Source organism: Galleria mellonella, unplaced genomic scaffold, assembly GCF_026898425.1.
Source record: "Galleria mellonella isolate WM207_F2 unplaced genomic scaffold, CSIRO_AGI_GalMel_v1 utg87, whole genome shotgun sequence".
Lineage (NCBI taxonomy): Eukaryota > Metazoa > Arthropoda > Insecta > Lepidoptera > Pyralidae > Galleria > Galleria mellonella.
Genome location: NW_026442166.1, coordinates 3,520,038 through 3,545,000, shown reverse-complemented (window position 1 = coordinate 3,545,000; position 24,963 = coordinate 3,520,038). Strand labels below are relative to the sequence as shown.

The window sequence follows — 24,963 nt, the reverse complement described above, 5'->3', positions numbered from 1 at the left end:
CCCATAAACTCAACTACAACATGGACAATACGGAATATCAATTGTATACGGTCATGGTCATAGACATGTTTTTCAAATAGATGTTGCAACTTTGCGTGTATACTTTTGATGTAAGTATGCACGCTTTCCCGTACAATTGAATTAATTTTCTTAACAATTCTTACTCAATTATAAAATGCATGAATAGTTAAATGGATAGTTTTATTTACATGAAAAATTAAAATAAAAAAGTCATAATCGTAAGAAGCGACTAAGAGAATTTAATGGTAGAGGGATGGGCAGCAGCGTTCCTCTTAAAACATCACTAAAACCCTAACTGTGATTGCCAACCCTCCTGCCAAGCGTGGCAAATACTAGCGAAATTCCTCTTATGGAGAAAAAGAATATATATTACAGAAATTCACGTATATGAAGTAAAGAACTAACTGACCCATTGCTAGCAATACAATTTTTTTTTTGTAATGTACCTAATGGTGGATCCGAGTTCGGTAACCAAACATGTTATAGAGATTGAAGACCTTGAGTCGTCTACATCGATCTATGTCTATGGTCAAAATAGCTGTCAATAATTTGTTCCACCTTTTTTATTTATCCTTGAACTGAGTTCGGTGCAATGACCTTTAATATAGTCCATACAGTGGTAAATAGTTTGTAATATTATGTCTATGTCTTAGCGTTCTACAAAAAAACAAAATCACGTATATTGATTTTACACATAACCTAAACTAATCTTGATTGTGTCTAATGAATTTTATCATTAACTTTATAACCAAAGATTTTGGTTAATATAATCTCATCATTTATATATATATATATATATATATATATATATATATATATATAAAATATTTCCGAACGCAATATCCCAATATCCTTTTACACTTCTTACCTATCCATATTCCTAATAAAATCTCCGCCAGTTGCGAATTATTCAATTAGCCACCATCTCCCCGCAACATACAGCGACACTTAAGCGAATCAACAAAAGTGTTCGACAATTTGAAGATAGAACAAGAACGCGTACAAAAGATCTACACGCGGGGACTACGTGAATCAGGTTTGTCCTTCACCTTTCTTTTCATTCAACAGATCTTACTTCGCTAAAACGATATCTTCAATATTCGAATTTAAAAAAGTACTTTTTAAAAGATAAATTTACTCTATTTAAAAAATATTTTTGAAACTTTTCTTCTATATTACACTCAAATATATATATATATATTACTGTTCATTTGTTAGTCTCTTTAAAACTTATAAACGGTTTGATGGATTTGAATCTTTTTTTTTTTGTTCGCTATAAAACAGGGGTGGTTTAAAAAAAAGATTAGTATTATTTTTAATAGATGTCGTTATAAGTGATACGAAGTTATCTGGATTATCTAGTATTTAAATAAATATTCTCACGACTATAATTCCAAATAGAATAATCAAACGTATTTATCGCCTGTTACCGTTGTGATGAACGTACAATATCTTTCGATTTGCTCACCATTTGCAAAGTACAATCTAATAAATATATTATTCAAATAATTAATACAGAAAATAATACATTTAATTTATTCATAACCAAATAAATTCACACAAGACATCTGTATAAATAAAAATCATTGTATTATTTGTTATATTTTCCATGCGATGACGGAGTTACAGTAAGTTACAATGTGTCAAAGTTCATTTTTATCATCAAAACTTCGTAATAGGGAACTGATAGAATGAAACACAAAACAGGATAACGCAAAAGTACTATGCTAATACAATACACAAGCCGCCCGGCCAACGTGGAAATTTTATAAATCAAGTTTATAATCTTGTACCTCTGTTGTAACTGTATTATTAGTATATAGTTTGCCTTTAGTACAACACCAAAAGGCATATTATAATCATGGGCGACGGTAGTCACTCATCATCATACCATCAGGTGAGCCGCATGCTCGTTTGCCCCCTGCATTGTAAAAAAAAGAAAAAAAATACGGAAAATAACTTTTTTTTATTCTCTCTTTCTCTTACTTTCTCTTTTATTTTCTTCTTTCTAATCATAAATTAATGATTTCCTTTTAATCGAGAGTCCCATACTCAACAATGAAATATTAATAGGATGTTTGTTCGTTTAAAAATATTTATTGTACACATTTCTGTTTTCTCAAAGGCAGACTGGAAGAGAATGCTATAATAGCATAAAGTCCGACTTTTTTATACAGAAAAAGCGAATTTCAAAATAGCCGTTTTTTATCAGGCGGAACGTTTACTCGTTTGCTTCCCTAAGAAAATGAAGAAAAAAACACATATGGCTTCCATATCAACAGCGGACGCACGGTATTAGTATGAAAGAGAAATAATATTCACTTTTACTGGTAGAAAATTTTCAATTAGGTTGTAATCAAAATAGTATCTATTTGAAGGACTGGATCCATAAAAGAAACATGGGTCGAAAAACGATAAAAATTTCGTATAAATCTTGACTTCACTTCTAACTTGACAGCTGGACTTAACGAGATAGTTATTTATTTGATTACAATTATTTTGTTTAATTCCGCTACCGTTTAAACAAAATAAATTTAATTGACAGCGGAATTAAACAAAATAATTCTAATCAAATAACCAGTGATATGGACTTCAGCAAGATAACACCGTGTTTGGTAAAATACAACCAGATAGTGTAGGAGATTAGATATTTTTCGTCGTTTTCGACATATATTTTTCTGATAAAATGTTTAGTTTCACAAACAAAATACCTTAAAAATGAGCCAATAATTTTTAAATTTCCTTTATTATATTGTTAAATGTAAATAAACCATAATAATATTAATCCTAACTCCCATCCTAATATTAAAAATCTGAAAGTTGTTTATTACCTTATACCGCTTCTTAGGCTTGACCGATCGCTATGAAATTTAGTACAAATACTATATGCGATGGAGGAGAATATATGCTATTTTTTATCCCGATCAGAAACACATTTCGATCACGCGGACAAATTCGTGGGCAAATACTATTGACAACAGTCTCTGACTATCCTATAAAGTATTCCAGTAGTGAGCACATTTTTTTTAATTTAAATTTTTTTACACACACATACAAACCTTTCTAATATGTAACTATAAATACATGTACAACACAAAACACAACCACACACTAGCTACGTCAAAGACATACAGTTCACCGTAGCAGTACCGCGCCAACGGAAAGCAATAACGATGACGGGGTTATCGCTCTATTATCATTTAAAAAATTAATAAATACTATCTTTTACCTGCGACTTCGTACGCGTATCCGGGATATGTTTACTGACTGGCATAAAAGGTAGCCTATACCATCACATATGGTGTAGAGCAGGGGCGGGTAAATATTTTAATGGGCCACATTGCAGATGAAAATTTGACCCCGGGCCAAACAGTTTTTTTTTGTTCTAATTTTAAGTTTAATTTTTGCTAAGGATGCCAATAAATGAATTTTAAAACCAACATTTTTGAATCAAAATATTTATTTATCAAGTCATTTGAATAAAAAATTTGAAAAGAAAAGCATTAATATTAGATAATTATCAAACTGTACAATTATCATACAAAGGTGTTATTAAAAGTATTACCACTATCATCTGTGCTTAATAGATTGAGTCACAAGAAACATGAAAAACAAATGCTGGCAACACTGTGGGGATTTACATAAACTATTAATTTGACAGAACATCAAATAAATAGTTTATACAATGCTTCAGAGGCCAGACAAAATTCATACGATTTATACACAATTTAAAAAAATAAGGACAGAGTCTATTATTCTATATTTAAATCGCCAAGCTTATGAATTATTCAAACATGAACCGTTCGGATCGTTGAACTATATTACGTTATAACAGAAATACTATTCCGCCAATAACGCTAGATATTAATTGTAAATATTTACTAATTCAAATGCATAGTTTACAACCGTTTAGTAACTAAATAAATTTATTACAATAATACCTACGGTACATATATAATTGCATTTTACTTTTTTATTTATTTATTTCGAATTAAGCACACTAACAGTATTATATATTATACATAATATATATTATACATAAATTAAATAACATTTTTTGTGTAGCATGCTGATATGCATACTTACAGCAGGCGTACACTACAACGACTACAAACTATATATTTTTTTAATTAAACAACACTACACCAGAGGAAGTCTTTGTAAAATAGTCGTTTGCTTGAGCACCTCTGTCCCATTCGTGTTTCTACCGTGAAGCAGTATTTGCATGGTTGTGTTTCGGTTTGAAAAGTGGGATATAGCAGTGAATTTACAGGGTACACAGGAATAACACCTGAGTCCTCAGGGATGGCAATGCATGGGGATATCATGAGCAAAAGAGTACACTCTGGTATGTCCATGGTACTGCTCATGTCTATAGGCGACGGTTACCACTTTTCATCAGGTGGGCCGTCAGCTTGTTTGCCATTCTAAGTTGCATAAAAAAAATCCTCTACCCCCCTATTTTGAAGATGAACTTTCAATAATAAGGATCAGCAACCTTATTGCATGATGTAGCCAATCAGATCAAGCTCTGGAAACAAATTTCTAGTGATTTCACGACGATGGGGCGAGTGCCCTGATTGGGGAAAGGGATTTTTAGCAATGGACATTTTTTTGACAGCCCCATTGCTAGCAATATGCCCTATAAGCTCAACTTCCGCGTGGTTCCTCCTGGAAACCATCGTGAACAATTCTTGTTGAATTCATCACGATGGGCTAACTGACCTGTTTCATCCTCATCTATCATCCTTCACTGGTGCCCTATCAGCGTAAACCGATAGCGATACCACTTTCCACCAGGTGGGCCGTTAGCTTGTTTGTTATTCTAAGTTGTATAAAAAAAAATAGCTTATAACTGACGGAGTTATGATGTAAAAAACATATTTTAAATCGAATTGAGAATCTTCTTTTTGATGTCAATTGTATACAAAAATGCTGTTTAACCGACGACGATGAAAAGATTTACATGACATATTATTTTTTTACTCCATTTTTACTACACAGAAACACTTATCAAATTTTATAATTAATTATACAACCTATTTAGTAGAGATTACCCTATTGCAACAAAGATTACGCGAGATAATACAATACATAATTCAATAATAACATTATTTTTGCCAGTCTTGTAAGGGTATTCGTGCTGGATTGACGTGTTATCGGTAAAAACGGTTTTAAAGGTAAGATAACTCTTATTTTTGTAATCCTTTAAACTTGATATAATAATTGGGTATTATACGTTTTATTATTATTATTATTATTTTTGATGGGTGAAAATGGTATGGTAACCCCGCCTGCGCTAACGGGATACGCTGGCGGAGCACCAGTGAAGAGTGATAGATAAGAATGAAAACAGGCCAGTTAGCCCATCATGATGAATTCATAAGGAATTAACCGTGATAGTTTCCAGAGGGAAACGGCGAAGAGGTCGACCTGGTTGGGTATATTGCTAGCAATGGGATTTTTAGTCTCCATTACTAACAATCCCTTTCCCCCCGACGTTTTATTATTATAAAACAGTCATTTATTGTGTACTTAATATTCTTAAAACTGATTTGTTATAATTGGATTTTTGTTCCCTACCTAATTATACTTTCATAATAATTGTAATGAAATTGAAGAGTATGATATTCAAAAATATATTCTAACAGTTAGAGTATAGAACTCAAAATATGCTGTTAAAGTTGCGAAAAATTTAGTCAACATTCCTTTTTCGATTTTTGTCACTACATCGTCTTTCAGTCCACACTTCTCTCTAATCACACTGTTTCTACTCCAAAAAATAATATTTGATAACAAACTTTTAACATATTCTAAAATAGATATCCTGCCTATATAGTCGATATCGAAATAGGTGGTGACCTTTTTTCCACTATCAATGTCCAGAAGATATATATATATATATTGAGTTATTATTTTAATGACTGAAACAAAATTATTCGTTGTTTCGTCAAAGAAAGATTTACATTATCAGAAACAAGATAAAAAGATGGTAAGCAGAGAAGACAGTATTTTCGCAAAACAGCGAATGCCATATCTTCCTACCTACATTTTTTTTATTCAACTAAGAATGGCAAACAAGCTGACGGCTTACCTGATGGAAAGTGGTAACCATCGCCTATAGACATGAGCAGGGCCATGGACATAACAGAGTACACTGTTTCGCCAATGTTACCCCCCATGCGTTGCCATTCCTGAGGACTCAGGTGTTATTCCTCTGTACCCTGTAAATTCACGCCATATCCCACCCTTCAAACCGAAACACACACTTCAAATGTAAACACAACTGCTTCATGGTAGAAACACGAATGGGACAGAGGTACCCGAGTAATCGACTTTTGTAGAAACTCTCCCTCTTTTGTACTAAGTTTTGTTTTACTTTACGAATCGTTGTCTAGTTGATTATAAACGATCAAAGTCGATATTTCAAAGAACACATAAGTGCCAATGCAAGGTGTTTCTTATTACTATGAGCATTAGTCATGCTTTGGCACAGAGTCACGGTCATGGCCGCGAGGTCATTTTCGAATGCCTATCATTTTATTTAAACATAATGTAGTATCTAAAAACCAGACAGGATTATTCGGTAGTGTAGCTTTTTTTGGATCAAATTGGAATAGTAACTCCACCTGCGTTAGCAGTATACGCTGGCGGGGCACCAGTAACGGATGATAGGGGATAGTAAAAGCAGGTCAGTTAGCCTATCGTGATGAATTCCTCAAGAACTAACCGAGATGGTTTCCAGAGCTTATTGATAACCTGTACTAAGAATCCTCCCCCCCCCCCCCCCCCCCCAGCAATATACCTTTTTTTTAGTGAGTGAAAATGGAATGGTAAACCCGCCTGCGCTGTCGGTATACACTGGCGGGGCACCAGTGAGAAGACAAGTATAGTTTCCACAATAAATTATGCTACAATGATTTTCGAGGGGAACCGTGTGGAGATCGACCTTATAAGGTATATTGCTAGATATGGGACTATTGTTCCCCATTACTAACAATTCCTTACCCCTCAGCAAAATACCTTAGGTATTTGACATGATAAAGATAATTTATACTAGATATTTTTACTAGTTTCTACCCGCGACTTCGTCTGCGTAACCGGGACCGGAATAAAAGTAGCCTTACACTCCTCTATCGCAAATTTGTACTATGTATATACTAAAATTTTATTCTATTTATTTCTTAGGTCACAAACAAACAAATCACTTTTACGTTTATAATATTAGTAAAGACTCTGTAATACAGTATACAGCCATAATCATATAATAACGAAGGAGATGAGAGATTGTTAGAAGTGGGGACCAGCGTTCCTATAGCTAGCTATATACATTGCTAGGTCGACTGTCGCGCAATGCTTTCAACACCATTTATTGATTAATTCGTGATGTTAAAAATAATGTAAAAAAAGGAAAAGCTAAAATTTCATTCAGAACAAATTTCTTTTTTTTTTCAGATGACTAAAGTCATTATCCTATTACTAGTGCCTTTACTGGCCATCATAGGTCTTCCGGTCTACTACTTATTCCTGAAGAGTCCACCGCCGCTGCCTGATATTGACTACAACGCGTGGTGGGGTCCAGAGGAGCTGAAGCAACGGCAGGACACCAGCATCAAGGACTTCAAAATAAAGTTTACAGAAGTGGTAAAATATATTATTCAAAGATTCTAGGAGACAATGAGAGAAAGAGGTAACAATTTATTTTGTGATTTGTTTTGGGACCAAAACAAAAAATCTTTAGGATTATAATCAAAACTAGTTTGTATTGACTGAGGCCTTTTTCAAAATAGTTTAAACCTCAGAATAATTTGTGTAGTTTTCGCTGTTCTGCTCATACTTCTGTCGACAATCAGCTTTGCTCGTAGAATTACGTATCAGTTTGAAGGGGAGTATATGAAAGAATTGCCGTTTGGTCTCGGCATAGAATGTGCCATCTCTTCCTTTCCCATAGGTGTCGTAAGAGATGACTAAGGAAACTTAATGGTCGAGAGATAGGCAGCAGCGTCCCTCCAATCCGCCTGCCAAGCATGGCAACTACTGGTAAAATCCTCCCAATATCATAAGGAAGGCTCTCATTTGTTATGACAATTTATGGGAGAAACCTATGTTCAGCAGTAGACATATAATGGCTGATATGGCGATGGTGATGGTGATATGGCAGAGTAAGTGAAGATATAATATCTATAGCTACAATACACTACTCCTCATAAATGGCAATAGCATGAAGGCACTATGACACAATTTTCATAGCTGTTCTTTATAAGAAGCGGTTGTCACATCAAAACTCCATCTGGTGAACCATCAGTGACCTTGTTTAAGTTCTAAGTTACATAAAAATATCTTTTATTCAGATGATAAACGAACTCAAGACCCGCTTGAAGAACCATCCTGTCTTCACTCCCCCTCTAGAAGGCATTGCATTTGAATACGGTTTCAATACTGACATCATCGGCGACTGGATCACGTACTGGGCTGAGAAGTATCCGTTCCATCAGCGGGAGAAGTTCCTAAATCAGTTTCCGCAATACAAGACCAATATTCAAGGCCTGAATATCCACTTCTTAAGGATTAAACCCAGTGTAAATATCTACATTCTATACTAAATACGAAATTATATTATATAAATATTATATCGGCCGTGTGGTCCTGGCATAGGATAGGCCACCCCTTCCTTTCCCGTGGGTGTCGTAAGAGCTGACTAAGGGAGGACGAGAGATGGACAGCAGCGTTCCTCTTAAAACACCTTTATCCGCCTACCAAGCGTGACAACTGCTGGCAAAACCCCCCAAGGGGAAGGTTTATATTCAGAAGTGGACGGTTATAGGCTGGATGATGATGATTATATAAATAACAAAATTTTACGCAATGACGTTTACTTGGATACCTCTATCCTACTTGTGTGTCTACCAATAAGTAGGTAGGGTATGGCTAAATAGTAATTCTGGCAGTAAAATTGCTAGAACGCCATTATGGCGTCATAATATATTCTGTGATGTTTTCATATGACTAATGGTGATGTTATTTCGTAATAATTCGTAATGGATACATCACGACGGGCCAACTGATCTAATCTCATTCTAACGCATCATCCCTCATTAGTATTCCGCTAGCATAAACGGATAACGTTTCTTGTAAGGATGGCCATGTAGTTCCATAGAATGGGCCACCTCTTCCTTTTCCATGGGTTTTGTAAGAAGCGACCAAGGGGCTTAATGGTCGAAGGAGCAGTGGACAGTTAACAGCTGATATTATAATGACAAGCTCTTTCAAATCGTAATTTCTTATAATTCGACTACTGGCCTCGAAACATTGTTATCTGCTAAGAAGAGAGAGGGAGGGGATGGAGGAACCAGAGGGAGACTTTGTACAAAAGTCGATTGCTTGGGTACCTCTGTCCCATTCGTTTTTCAACCGTGAAGCAGTTGTGTTTGCATGGTTGTGTTTCGGTTTGAAGGGTGGGATATGGCGTGAATTTACAGGGTACAGAGGAATAACACCTGAGTCCTCAGGAATGGCAACGCAAGGCGGGTATCATGGGCGAAACAGTATACTCTGTTATGTCCATGGTCCATCAATACACTACCTAATTAAATTACAGGATACAGAGGCCTAACATCTTATTCTTCAGGAATGACAATGTATGACGGGCATCACGGACAATACATTATACACTGTTATGTCCATGATACTGTTCATGTCTATAAGCGACGGTTACGATTTTCCATCAGACGTTCTGTTAACTTGTTTGGCATTCCAAGCTCAATTATAAAACGTACTTTATAGTCACTACTTCATTTTCTTTCATTGCAAGAAATCTTCGTTTATTATAAAAAAAACATAATAAAACTATGATTATTAGGTATCCAACAACATTGAAGTTGTCCCAATGCTGCTACTGCATGGGTGGCCAGGATCAGTCCGAGAATTCTACGAAGCAATACCTCTCCTCACAGAAGTTAACAAGGATAGAGACTTTGCTATAGAACTCATAGTGCCCAGTCTTCCGGGATATGGATTCTCTGATGTGAGTACGACTAAACACAGAGTAAAGTCAAATTCTTCCACTTGGCAACATTTTGGGCCTCGGGATAACGTAAAAGATCCCGCCGGCTTCAAATTTTTTTTCACTTACAAAATCATTATTATTAGAATATCATTAGTGTTATCATATTTTAATATTATTTCAATAATTTTCCATTAGTAAATTTTCGAGTGTCTTATCATAAATATTTGTTTTAAATAAAATTTATTAACATCCTTCTAAATTTATAATATATTTCCAAAATAAATAAATCTATAAATTGCAATAAAATGTAAACCACCTATACTTATAAATTTGATAGCTGTATGCAATAAAATTAAATTGAATTAAATATGTAAAATATTTTGTCTTTATGAAAAATAATGCTCAAAAACATTGCTGAGTATTCTTAGTTCAACCTGTAGCACAATTTTCTTCAATTTCTTTAACACAATACAAATTAGACCTAGTTATGCCTATACATCTTCATCATTTCAAATGATATCAGGTAATGTTGGCTATTTTTTGCAGAACTAGTTCGAACCTCTTTATCTGCAACTCTTTTGTATTGTAGGCAGCAGTTCGTCCGGGCCTCAGTGCAGTTGACATAGCTGTTGTGTTAAGGAACCTGATGCATAGACTGGGCCATAAAAAGTTTTACGTCCAAGGTGGAGACTGGGGCTCTATTATAGGATCTCATTTGGCTACCTTCTTCCCTGATGTAAGCTTATTCTTTCATTTGTTACTAACGTCTTACTCTGACTTCACCCCTTGTTTTAATTGTAATGCAGCCCATATACTGATATAGTATAATTCTCTGGAAGATTTTTTTACAAACGGTTAAGAATTTGAAAAATGATAATCATCACCGGTATATATGAACAATACTGTCTCATATTTAGCAAGTGTGACCTTTGTTCAATTGTTTTAATAATAATGCATGGCTGCCGGTTTGATATATAGCAGTGATTGGCAAACAAACAAACGTCACACCTGATCGAAAGTGGCAACTATCACCTATAGACATGAACACTAACATGGAGATAACAGAGTATACTGTTTCACCCATCATACTCCCTATACGTTGCCATTCCTGAGGAGTCAGGTGTTATTCCTCTGTACCCTGTAAATTCACTGCAATATCTCACCTTTCAAACGAAACACAGCCATGCAAACACAGCTACTTCACGGTAGAAACACGACTATCTTTCTGTCTTTGCACAATCGGGTAATAGGGCATAGCTTTATAATGCTCTGACATCTTACACTTAATAACTTATTTATATATTCCAGGAAGTTCTTGGATATCACTCAAATGGGGCTTTCTCGATGTCGCTAGCTACCACCATATTCTCTATCATTGGCTCTTTTTATCCCCCACTGGTGGTGGAAGACAAATACGCTGATAGAATGTACCCTCTCTCCAAGTTTTATGCTCAGTTACTAGAAGAAATGGGCTATATGCATATACAAGCTACTAAACCAGACACAGTTGGTAAGAATTATACTAAACTGGCCGTGTGGTTCCGGCATAGATTGGATCACCCATTCCTTTGATGTGGATGTCGTAAGAATTGGATCACCCATTCCTTTGATGTGGATGTCGTAAGAGGTCACTAAGGAAATTTAATAGTCGAAAGCATCCGTAGCAGCAGCAGCGTCCCTCTTATAACATAACCAAAGCCTAATTGCCGTTGCCAGCCCATCTGCTAAGTATGGCAACTACTGGCAAAATCCCCCCTTATGGGGGAGGCTTATGTCTAACAGTGGACCGTTAATGGCTGATGTAATAATAATAATAAAGTTATTATTATAACTAAGACAATAATGCTAAAAAACTTTTTCTAGGAATCGCTCTGACTGATTCTCCGTCCGGTCTCCTTGCTTACATCTTAGAGAAGTTCTCATCTTGGACTCGGAGAGATCACCGTTCGAAGAAAGACGGAGCCTTGGAGTACCGATTCACGAAGGATCAACTGGTCGACAACCTCATGTTCTACTGGATCCCTAGATCCATCACCACTTCTATGAGACTTTACGCTGAAACATTTAATAAGAGAGTCATGTCCATGAACTTGGATGAGTAAGTAAATTGCTTCTAATCATCGTCATTTTCAGGGGCAAGGGCAACCCCATTTATTTAGGGTCGGCGTGTATATTTTACAATGTTTATTCCTTATGGCAGCCTATGGGAGAGGTATACGTTCATCAGTGGAGGGAAGGGATTCTTAGTATTGCGATTCTAATAGCCCCATTTTTTATGCAATTTAGAATGGATAACAAGCTGACGACGCACATGATGGAAAGTGGTAACCGTCGCTTATAGACATGAGCAGTACCATGGACATAACAGAGTATACTGTTTCGCCCATGATACCTCTCCGTGCGTTGCTATTCCTGAGGACTTAGATGTTATTCCTCTGTACCCTGTAAATTCACTGCTATATCCAACCCTTCAAACCGAAACACAGCCATGCAAACACAACTGCTTTACGGTAGAAACACCAATGGGACAGTGGTGCCGAAGCAAACGACTTTTATACAAAGTCTCTCTCTGGTAAATTGTTTACAATATACCCTATCAAGTCGACCTCCACGTGATCTCCCCTGACCAGAACACAGCTATTAGACAAAAACAAAAGAACTTTATTTAATGTTTTTGTCTCGGGGCACTCATAATCATTTTAAAGTATAAAGTATAATAAAATTCTTCTTACCAGGCTATTTCTAATATTTCTTACCATTTCCAGAATACTAACATCAGTTCCGTCATGGTTTTTACAAGCGAAACACGAACTAGCATTTCTACCACCATGGATTATAAGACGAAAGTACCAGAACTTACAGAACGGCACCATCATCGATGACGGTGGTCATTTCTTGGCGTTTGAATTGCCTGAATTGTTCGCAAAAGACGTTCTGAATGCTGTAACAGCTTTCAGGAAGTATCATAAACAGATTATACTTAAAACAGAGCTGTGAGAAATTTTATATGTAAAGAGTCGATTTCAATATATTTGTACATACATAATATAAATGTTGCCTTTTATACAATGTTAATTAATAAAAAGGAATAAATATTTTCTGACATTATTAATGTGAAAGTGAGTTTATTTGCTATATTTTTACCTATATAACCAACTTCAAAGGACGGTTCCTCCACTAGATGGAGTGACGACCTGAAATGCATTGCAGGGAGTCAGTGTATGCAGGTGGATCAAGACCGTTCTTTATGGCAGTCTATGGGGGAGACATATGTCCAGCAGTGGACGGATAATGGCTGAAATGATGATGATGATGATGAACCAACTTCAGGAAAGGAGGAGGTTGTAATTAGGTTGTATTTTTTAATGTTTATTACCTCATAACTTCGTCAGTTGTAAACCGATTTGAAAATTTTTTTTCCTGTGTACTTTCAGACTGGTCGCATAGAAATTTTATCAAAATCGGTTCAGTAGTTTAGATTTAAACTCAAAATAACTGGTGTTGCCACAATTTATATTTTTGTTTCAACACGAGGGGCAAACGAGTACGCGGCTCATCTGATGGTAAGTGACTACCGCCGCCCATGATCACCCACAACAGCGGCATTGCAGGTGTGCTGCCGCTAGAGATGGGCAATCCACCTGGGTGGGTTTAAAGTCTGGTGGGTAAAAACCGGGTGTTTTGGGTTTATTGGGTTTAAACCCCATAAACACCCAAATTTTTGGGTGTTTATGGGGTTTAAACTTATTCATCATCGTCATCTCAGCTCCACTATACTGGACATAGACAATATTATTATGCAGCCTACAGAATAAAAAACTTTTAATTTGATTTTGAGTTTATTAAGAAAGAGATGAAAGTAAAATGTAAAACTACAGTCAATCACTGTCAGATTCAGAGTTATTACAAGCGATGAATTGTATAGGTTCGATAGGCTCTATTTCGTCTAAACTGTTATGTTCATTTACTTGCTCAATGAAAGCTTCTAAGGTATTTTCTTCATTAAACTGAATGTCCTCGCATTCAGCTTTATGTTTAAGATTCCAGTTATAACAAATGAATGAAATTTTTTCAGTTCTTTCAGTTGTAAGTCGATTTCTTTTGTTATTATGTATGTAGCCTTGGATACTAAAGGAACGCTCAGTGGCTGCCGAAGTACAGGGAGCTGATAGAATACGAATCGCTACTTTGCTTAACTCAGTGGAACCACAAATACCTTTCCACCATATTAGGGGCTCAATGCTATCTAATGAGCTCCATACAAATCCTCTGGCCCAAAAGTTTTCTTTAGCTTTATAACACGCCAAATCTGCCATTACATTTGACAAACTTAAGTGTTGGCTTAAATTGTAGATAAACTCCATACCCTTAAGTTCTTCCTCTTGAGTAAGTTCGACTCCTAGATATAATCTAGAATATATGCTGCAAAATGTATTGGCCTCATTGCCATATTGCATAAGATACTGATGTTAGAATCTGCTATTTGCTTTCTTCGCTCAATGTCGAAATCTCATTTAATGCAAAACGTATCTTAGCTTGTACATCTCTAAATGTAATGTATGTGCGATGCAAACGATTCTGGTCGCTCTCTAAGTAAAATATGCTTTCAGTGACTGGTTCCAAAATACTTATACATTCCCCTGTCTTCGTCCAGAAATCATCACTTAGAATTAAATCTTTAATATCTCTTGAAATTACCACATCTTCTCTAACTGTTAATATTTGCAAAGCTATCTTATTTGCTTTCAAACTTTTTAACGAAGTAACATGACTTCCCCATCTTGTAGCACAAGGCAATTTTAGTGTTTGTGTAGAATCTTCACCCTGCCTTGATTTTATCAACAAGGAACTTAATCGTTGACTCCTTTTAACAGTTTTTATTATATTTATGGCTTGCATAATAAACACAGTTACTTCTTGTATCTTTACAATATCTTGGCACAACAAGTTAAGGATATGTGCACAGCAACCGAGAGGAACAACATGTGGATATTTGAGTTTTGTTAATTTGCCTTTTGTATATTTCTAGCGTTATCGCCAATAAGTACAAGAAACTTATTTGCTCCATACACTTTCATTACTTTTTCAACTTCTTGGCTAAGGTATTCACTAGTGTGAGGATTACTTTCTGTATTCAAACTTTTAACGTATGCAGGTTGAGGTTTTGATATAAGAAAGTTTATTATTCCTTCATTTCTTAAATTAGACCAGCCATCGCACTGAAGGTGTAAGTAACTACAAGCATTTAGTTCCTCATTTAACTCAAAACGCATTTCTCTATATATTTTATCTAAGTATTTTGTCGCTAAAGCTTTACGTGAAGGTATTTTAAATTTTGGTTGCAATTTTTCGAAAAATTGTATCCATAAAGGATGTTGCACCATCGATAATGGCGTCCCTGTTACAAATATAGCTCTCGCTAATTCTGTTTTTATATGATCATCGGTGTCTTGAAACTCAGCATTTATTGTAGTGTTAGCAGACGACGAGGGGCTTATAAAAGAATCATTTGTCTCTATCTCTGACAGTCCAGACATTTTGGTTTTGGACGAGCTATCTTTTATAAGTTTCATAGAGTCTTTTAATGTTTCTGGAGATTTTGGACAAGTGATAAGATGTTGAAGCATTTTGGCAGCATTACTGAATTTGTAGACCTTATTACAAAGCTTGCAAGAAACAGACTTGTTTGGTAAAGTACGGTAGTGCTCCCATATGCGTAAATCTTTAGGTCTCCCCATTGAACCTAAAAAAATGAACGATGATTAGTTGGTCTGACGAAAATTCAACAATAGAGTGCCTATTTTTTTACAATGATTATTTCTTGTTATTTACAATAAATTTATTAAAAAAATAATAAAATAAATACAAAAAACCTTTGTAAAATTACATCTCCTCGGAGGATTAAACGCAGACGCTAGTTTATTATCGTATTGTTCTGTATTTTTCTCAGCAACTTCTTTAACTCGATTAGGTACTTACGCATATTATGTTAAAAATAAATATCTAGTACACATCTTAGGCTATCCACCATTATTATCCAATGACGACTCTCAGCTAACTATGCACTATCATCCAAAATAAACGTGTATGGAAAATTTTATCCCAGTCGGTTGAGGATTGAGGATAATTGCATCAACATACGAACATACCTACGTACTTTTATTTACATAACGCAAGCTAAATAAAAGCTTGTAATAATACATCTAATTTTAAGTTAAAATTGTTAAGTGATCATGATATAATTGTATCATTCAAAAATCCACTTACCTTTAATTATTTCTTGTTAAGTATAAATATTATTTCAAATCTGCTCCCTTAATATGCACTTTTTTACTGCTTTTCCTACCTAACACGTTACCAGGAAGTCACGTTACCAGAGTCAGAGTAATAGTGAACACGTTTGACAGTGATTGTCGTCGCCTCATATTCAGCGTCGACGAATAGGGGAATCCCCAGTCATAATGTATTGCATGCGTGGCGGTCTTACTTCAAATCCATAAACAAAGAGATAATTACAGAACTCGATACTAGATGGCGCTGTTTTTGTTTGAAGAAAGTTTGCGGGCTAAAATACATAGAATTTCATCAATGACTTCCACAAAGAACAACATTTCTGTTTTTTCTAAGTCCGTATCTCTTCCGTATATTTCATAAGATATAAGCTTGGGCTACATTGTTATGCAACGTGATTTTGTCGCTGTCTTGCTAGCAGGGTTGACAGATATACGATTTAAATCGTACTCATACTATTATTTGTCTATTTTTTAATGTACGATCGTAAAGATTATGATCGTAATTCGCAAAAAATCATACGACTTTTTGGTTACCTGGCAACATTTTTATTATGAAACGAACATGCTCACATCATCATCACATGCAACAATATATTTCCCCTTCACATCTGGCAGTCCTGCTTGCTAGAATATAGGTAAGTCAGCCACAGTTACTGACGATCGATATTTAAAGGGTATTGTTTTTGTGCTAAATATTTCATAAAAACGTTATTTAATACTTTGTGGATTATTAATTTAGTTGATAATCACTGGAAGTAAAATGGATGCTAATTTGAGAGATCAAGATCTTCGTATAAAACAGTTAATAAAAGAAAATCTACGTAAGTACTCTTTTTATACCTAGGTAGGTAAGGTATAATAAACACAAAAGGTACTTAGATCGCGTGTGTTCGAAGCATTTATTCTAATAAATTTAATTTAAAATTGTAGAAAGAAAAAAATGTCTGCCAAGCCGTAGCCGAAGCCGATCTCCAAATATATTTGGCGATAGTGAGACCCAGTGTCCAGATGATTTACCCAGCGTCGTCGCAACAAAGAAAAAAACGAGGATAAAGTAAAAGAAAATTTACTGAAAGAAGAAACAAACTGTTCTAAATGCTTAATTTATGGAGAAGAGGATAAAAGAAATGAGTATTTCGGACTGTTAGTGGCTCAAGAATTTAAATATATACGGCCATGTGTGCGAACGAGGTGTTATGAAGAAATTTTAAAGTATCTACGGGAAGCAAAAGGCCAACATGTTGATCAACTGCAACATGAAAACACTGAAAATTAATTACTTTCATTTTATTATATATAGATTTTTAAAATTTCCTGAAATATTATTAGTTAACGTTTTATTTAATATTGTAGAATTGATCAATACAATTTATAAAAATAATTTATTGGTATTACTTACATATTTTCAAAAAAATACGTAAAAACCTATTTTTTTGGGTGATTATGGGAGTTTATGGGTGTTTATTGGGTTTTTACCAAAGCACCGGGTTTAAACCCGGTGCTTTGCCCATCTGTAGCTGCCGCCCTTTTAAAAAGAAATATGCTCTTTTCTTGAAGGTTATAATGTCGTAAGTGTTAATTATTCAAGTCAACTTAATGACAATATTTCTGAGTAGTTATTTTTAATGATTCTACTGATCCTATCAGTAACTTAACAGTATTCTGTCAATAACATATCGCCATAATATTTAATACACGTACTATTTGAAATGGAGACGGCCATATGCTAGTCACGAGTATATTTTATGTTCTTATAAGTGAGATGTAATGCGCTACCCATGGACATAAGACAAATGTCTAACAAATTTATTTTTAAGGGAAAAGTCTACGAATATCTTTGGAAAAAACTGTGAAAGCAGTTCATCTTCATCATCATCACTTTTGATCACTATCGTTGTTTATTTGTGTTCGATCGTATATAATCTATAAGTATGTAGGTATATTTATATATGTATATTTATATTTGTATGTATGTATTTTTATTACATATTTGTATATTTATGTAATATTTGTTTAATGTATTCATGTATGTATATTTATATAATCATTATGTGCAGTAGTTCTCTATTGTATGTGTTGTAATTTTTTTCACCGCATAATAAAATTTCTGTTTTGTCAAAGGTTGACTGCGAGAGAATGCTATATAGTATTAAGTCCGCCTTTTGTACCAGAATTTTTTTTGTAATGTGGTCAATAAAGAATAAATAAATAAAAAAAAAATGTAAAACTTACTGTTCTTTTTGCTGATTATGGTGGACGTATGTATATATTTCCGAACTGATATGACATCCTAGCCTTCAAAAAAAAACACATTCCTTTTTAAAAAAGCTGGTACACCTGTAATTTCAATAGCGTAGCGGATGCTCATTGGCGCTGGTAGTCACTTACTGTTTTTTTTTTCTTTTATTTAATGATAATGCAATGGTAACCTGGCCGCAATGCAATGGCCGCCTGCGCTAACGGTATAAGCTTACGGGGCACCAGTGAGATATGATAGATGAGAATGAAGGCAGGTCAGTGAGCTCATCGTAATTAATACACTTGGAATTTAGCACGATGGTTTCCAGAGGAGATCATGGGGAGGTTGACCTAGTTAGATACATTGCTATCAATAGGGTTCTTAGTCTCCATTACTAACAATCCCTTCCCCCCCCCCCCCAGTCACTTACTTTTATTATTTATTAGGTGAGCCGCATGCTCATTTGTCCCTTGTATTATAAAATAATGCAAATTTAATTAGTTAATTAAATTAATTATTTACCAGAGGGAGACTTTGTACAAAAGTCGATTGCTTGGGTACCTCTGTCCCATTCGTGTTTTAACCGTGAAGCTGTTGTGTTTGCATGGCTGTATTTCGGTTTGAAGTGTGGGATATGGCGTGAATTTACTGGGTACAGAAGAATAACACCTGAGTCCTCAGGAATGGCAACGCATGCGGGGTATCATGAGCGAAACAGTATACTCTGTTATGTCCATGGTAGTGCTCATGTCTATAGGCGACGGTTACCACTTTCCATCAGGTGGGCCGTCAGCTTGTTTGCCATTCTAAGTTGTATAAAACAAAAATTACCTTAATCTATGAGTGAAGTCTTATTTTGTATTAGAATACTATAAAAATCACAATTTAAAGAGTTGGAATTCGGATACATACTCAACAATCTATTCAACATACTATCTTATCAGTATTTTTTTTAATGGGTGAAAATGATATGGTAACCCCGCCTGCGCTAACGAGATACGCTGGCGGAGCACAAGTGAAGGGTAATAGATGAGAATGAAAACAAGCCCATCATGATGAATTCATCAGGAATTAACCATGATAGTTTCCAGGGGGAACCGCGAGGAGGTCGACCTGGTTGGGTATATTATAGCAATGGAATTCTCAGTCTCCATTACTAACAATCCCTTTCCCCTCTCTTATCAGTATTAAATTTTAATGTAATATAACTTACGTGTAATTTGGTCTATAAATAAAAAAAAAATAAAGTCTTATATCAAATTAATTTAGATTAAACAAATAAAGAATAAATATTTCTTTTTATTATTAAAAAAACTTATTCCTATTCCCAAAGAGGGTTGACGTCAGGCAGGCGGCCGATCATAAAACGAAACCAAATCTTTTTGTAATATGGATAAAAAAATGGCATGAATTTACTGGGTACAAAGGAATAACACCTGAGTCCTCAGGAATGGCAACGCATGGGGGATATCATGGGCGAAACAGTATACTCTGTTATGTCCATGGTACTGCTCATGTCTATAGGCGACGGTTACCACTTTCCATCAGGTGGGCCGTCAGCTTGTTTGCCATTCTAAGTAGTATAAAAAATATACATATATTTTTTATACTACTTATTTGTCTATATAATATATGTATGGTAAGTATATTATATGTATATGTGTGTATATGTATATGTAAGAATATGCATAGATGTAGGTATATATTTATGTATAGGTATATACGTATTTATACGATTAAATATATTGTAATTAATTTAATTTTTTTTCCACTTTGTTTAAAAATTGTCACAATATTGTACACCGCTCTTCCCGCTGACATTGATGCTCCTTTCCACGTTGGGGTGGCTGGAAGAAAACTATTAGAGTTAAGCTCGCCTTTGTACATTTGATTACCTCTGTCATATCCTTATAACTGGTGTGTACAATAAAGAATTAAATAAATAAATAAAATACAAAATATATAACGCCGACTCGAAATAATAACTAAGATAAGGGTAGAAAGATGACGATCAAGAAAAAAAATTAAGTATTATTGAATAAGTGTGACCTCATTTATTTTACGATTAATTCAAATAACAATATTATTACTTACTCGGATTTAGAATTATATCTCATGATAATAAAAAAATAACAAGTTTTCTCCGATACATTATCAGATATCAGAAGAATTAGTCAAATATAAGCGATGATAACCTGAACAGTGTCATGCTTATTAATATTTTCATATCAATGCACCTAATGAAAAATAAACATACTTTGTGAAAGAAAACATATATGTAGGTACTATAAATATGGATGCATGTGTATATATACATATATATATAGGATGGTTAAAAAAATAGTAAAAATCATATTTCATATTTATTTATTTATTTAACTCTTTATTGTACCATAAACAAAAATATACAATGACAAGTGAATAATTCAAATGAAATACAGTAACATAAATACAGATTGAAATATACACATAAAAGTACAAAAGGCGGTCTTATCGCTAGGGCAATCTCTTACAGACGAGCTTTGGTTAAAGGAGACCAGACAGAAGTGGGTAGGTAGAGAGAGTAAAGAGTTAATTAATAGTTTTTCGTGCATAAAATACAAAAGCCTATAATATATATACATATATTATATATTTCTTTTTTTTTATACAACTTAGAATGGCAAACAAGCTGACGGTCCACCTGATGGAAAGTGGTAACCGTTGCCTATAGACATGAGCAGTACCATGGACATAACAGAGTATACTATTTCGCCCATGATACCCCCCATGCGTTGCCATTCCTGAAGACTCAGGTGTTATTCCTCTGTACCCTGTAAATTCACTGTCATATCCCACCCTTCAAACCGAAACACAGCCATGCAAACACAACTGCTTCACGGTTGAAACACGAATGGGACAGAGGTACCCAAGCAATCGACTTACAATAGCAATTACTGCGATATGAGTAAGTGCGACATTAGGTCATTGCGAGCAAAAATCACAGATATCATTTATCACAAGTTATAACCTGTGATACATCACTGTAAACAAAAATAATAATTTCACTAATTGTTAATTAATTAAATTACCATGCCTTAAATGAAGACTATAAATTTCAAAAAGAATTACAAAATCGTTTTTGAATTGTCAATCTAAAATTCCTCATAGATATATTAAGTCGTTTAAAAATACAATATTACTAACGACCCGTTTTGGCTTTACACGGCTTAAAAAACATCGCTGATAATGTAGCTTTCAGTTGGTGAAAGGATTTTTAAAATCAGTTATTTAAGTTTATCCATTACAAGCGAAAAAATAATATTTTTTCTTTATAATATAATATATAATAAAAAAAAATATAATATTAAATTTATAATGTAATAAGAGAACTCTTACAGAGTTAAGCTCGACTGTTGTACATCTTTATTTTATATATATTATATGTTGTAATTTTTTGTGTACAATATTTATTTATTTATTTATTTTTATTTATTTAACTCTTTATTGCACCATAAATAAAAATATACAATGACAAGTGAATAATTCAAGTGAAATACAGTAACATAAATACAGATTGAAATATACACATAAAGGTACAAAAGGCGGTCTTATCGCTAGAGCAATCTCTTACAGACAATCTTTGGTTAAAGGAGAACAGATAGAAAAGGGCAGGTGGCGCAAGAGTGAATTAATAATTTTCGTGCATAAAAATAAAGAATAAATAAAAAAAAATACTAGTTTTTTTTTTTTTTATTATTTCAAGTGTTTTCTTTAAAAACAAGACATTTGAGCCGTTAACAAGCAGGTACTTTTATGAACAAAGGAAACCGTTCAACGAAATGTATAGGTAATTAGTTATTTAAAAGATTTCGAAATCAAAAGATCTAGTTCGTTTAATCGTTTTTCTTAATACGATAATATCACTTTTAGTAATTACAAATTTAGAAATAATATTCAGGGTAGTATACTCTGAATATTTTATGTATTTTGTCGTAAGGTCCCAGCATAGAATGGGCAATCCCTTTCTTTCCGGGGGGAAAGGGATTGTTAGTAATGGAGACAGAATCCCATTGCTAGCAATATACCCAACCAGGTCGACCTCCTCGCGGTTCCCCTGGAAACTATCATGGTTAATTCCTGATGAATTCATCATGATGGGCTAACTGGCCTGTTTTCATTCTCATCTATCACCCTTCACTGGTGCTCCGCCAGCGTATACCGTTAGCGCAGGCGGGGTTACCATACCATTTTCACCCATTAAAAAAAAATCCCTTTCTTTCCCGTGGGTGTTGTTAGAGGCAACAGCGTCTCTCTTAAAACATCGTCAAAACTCAACTGAGATTGCTAACAACCAAGCTTGGTAACTACTGGCAAAATTTCTGAAAGATATGACAGATAAAATGTAAGATTTAGGTAAACTTGTTGTTTTAAAGTAACGATTAGGTATGTATGATTAAGCGATTCAAATTGTTTTTGTAATTAACGTAAGAATTATCCAATGATAAGTACAAAATAATATTTTTATCACTTAATTATTTTAACAATGTATGCCTACAAAATAGGATCATTGGTATTAAATATTAACGGTAAGTAATACGGTTAACGATTCCGTGGCATCGTAAGTAAAATTAAAAAGAAACATACTATTTTATTAAAAATTTATTTTTTAAGAAATTATTACTTTTTTTATACCACTAAGATGGCAAACAAGCATACGGTCTTCCTGATGGTAAACGGTTTTTTTTAATGGGTGATAATGGAATGGTAACCCCGCCAACGCTATCGGGATACGCTGGCGGGGCATCAGTGAAAGATGATAGGTGAGGATGAAGCTGGTCAGTTGGCCCATCGTGACGAATTCAACAAGAATTGTTCACAATGCTTTCCAGGGGGAACCACGTGGAGGTCGACCTAATAGGGCATATTGCTTGCAATGGGGCTGTCAAACTCCATTGCTAACAATCCCTTTCCCCCTGATGGTATACGGTTACCGTGACCTATGAATACCTTGTAATATTATACCATGGGCATTACGTGAGCGTTTTCGACCCTGAAGAAATCTCTTTACACTTTTTTTGAAGAACCCCATGCTGTAGTCTCTTGGAAAAACCTCAACAGGAAGCTCATTCCATAACCTGAGCGTTCATGGGAGGTAACATCTCTGATACGTTTATATGAACATACTAACGGCCCGTCACGGTTTCGAACAGGTGGACATTTTTACATTTTAAAAAGTGACCATTAAGGCTGCACACGCGACGGAAGCTTAAAAATGGAGTAACTTCTCCCGTTTTCCCAACATTTCCCTTCACTGCTCTGCTCCTATTGATCGTAGCGTGATGAAAAGTATACTATAACCTGTCCAGGAGTATGAAAAATAATTATACCAAGTTTCGTTAAAATTCGTCGAGTAGTATTTGTTTCTATAACGAACATACAGACAGTAAGACAAAAATTTTACTGATTGCATTTTTGGCATAGCATCGATCACTAATCACCCCCTGATAGTTATTTTGGAAATATATTTCATGTACAGAATTGACCTCTCTACAGATTTATTATAAGTATAGATTGATTTTCATAATCTCACTTGAAAACTATCATTCATATATTTTATTAATGCATATCCTGTAATTTTTAAATTTGATTTTATGTGTAACGAAGTATCCAATATAAACCACCGAGATAGACTATTTTATCTGAAATTCATGGTAATGATCTTTAATTATAACAAGTTGCAACCTGTGGCTTTGTCTGCATAAATTAGCATAACAGTATCTTGAATATTAATCTAGAATATGGTCCATCTTTCAAATTGCATACAAATTCTTTCGGTTATCCAAATGCAGCCAATAAACATCCAAACATTCTCGGTAATTTTACATTTATAGTAAACTAGCTTTTATAGTATTTTCCCTCGACTTTGTCCGCGAAACCGGGATATGTTTATTGACCGGGATAATCTGGGGTAAAAGCCTATATCCTTTTCCATCCCATATAGTAGGTGTATCCCAAATTTCATAATGATTGTTTAAACCGTTAAGGCGCTATAAGATTACATACAAACAAACCCACATTTTAAGTCACAATTTTTTTATGCAACTTTTTGCCTACCTGATAGAAAGTGGTAACCATCACCTATAGACATGAGTCACCATGGAGATAACAGAGTATAATGTTTCGCCAATGATCCCCCCCCCCCATGATTTGCCATTCCTGAGATCTCAGATGTTAATTCTCTGTAACCTGTAAATGCACTACCATATTCCATTTACTAATCTTCCTAAGATATAGTTTTAAATACAATAAATTATACACAGATAACCACGTTACGACTGATTCTAACAATACTGAACTTTATTAACAACTAACAGCTAGAGTCCCAAATCGTACAGACCTTGAACATACAATCTCAAGTCCAA

General features: G+C 34.6%; 3 protein-coding genes across 4 annotated transcripts in view; 1 reads left to right on the top strand and 2 right to left on the bottom strand.

The window, feature by feature from the left end:
- Positions 1–3,212, bottom strand: part of LOC113516409 (juvenile hormone epoxide hydrolase-like) — a 14,550-nt gene extending 11,338 nt beyond the window's left edge. Inside the window, exon 1 of one of the 2 annotated variants that reach the window (XM_026900827.3) lies at positions 3,081–3,212. The gene's annotated coding sequence lies outside the window, so the exon portion shown is untranslated. Of the gene's footprint in view, positions 1–2,852; positions 3,060–3,080 lie in introns of those variants that run through there. The other variant, XM_052902114.1, reaches the window with a different exon arrangement.
- Positions 3,213–5,114: 1,902 nt separating this feature from the next.
- On the top strand, positions 5,115–13,146 carry LOC113515876 (juvenile hormone epoxide hydrolase-like). The gene is made up of 8 exons (XM_052902112.1): positions 5,115–5,201; positions 7,477–7,665; positions 8,373–8,600; positions 9,881–10,045; positions 10,617–10,763; positions 11,336–11,537; positions 11,891–12,125; positions 12,793–13,146. The coding sequence occupies exons 2-8, from the start codon at positions 7,477–7,479 to the stop codon at positions 13,022–13,024; spliced, it is 1,398 nt and encodes a 465-aa protein (XP_052758072.1). The 5' UTR covers positions 5,115–5,201; the 3' UTR covers positions 13,025–13,146.
- A 656-nt stretch (positions 13,147–13,802) lies between these two features.
- LOC128202298 (uncharacterized) lies at positions 13,803–16,884 on the bottom strand. Its single transcript, XM_052902115.1, has 2 exons — positions 16,295–16,884; positions 13,803–15,770 (listed from the first exon to the last, which is right to left on the bottom strand). Exon 2 carries the CDS (start codon positions 15,763–15,765, stop codon positions 15,031–15,033), a length of 735 nt encoding a protein of 244 aa, XP_052758075.1. The 5' UTR covers positions 15,766–15,770; positions 16,295–16,884; the 3' UTR covers positions 13,803–15,030.
- Positions 16,885–24,963: the final 8,079 nt, after the last annotated feature.

Bases quoted from the DNA above. Each gene is read 5' to 3' on its own strand.
- LOC113515876 (XM_052902112.1), top strand. From the start codon at position 7,477: ATGACTAAAGTCATTATCCTATTACTAGTGCCTTTACTGGCCATCATA. The intron at 8,601-9,880 runs GTAAATATCTAC...TATGATTATTAG, and splicing joins TCTTAAGGATTAAACCCAGT to GTATCCAACAACATTGAAGT. The intron at 10,046-10,616 runs GTGAGTACGACT...TTTGTATTGTAG, and splicing joins CGGGATATGGATTCTCTGAT to GCAGCAGTTCGTCCGGGCCT.
- LOC128202298 (XM_052902115.1), bottom strand. From the start codon at position 15,765: ATGGGGAGACCTAAAGATTTACGCATATGGGAGCACTACCGTACTTTA.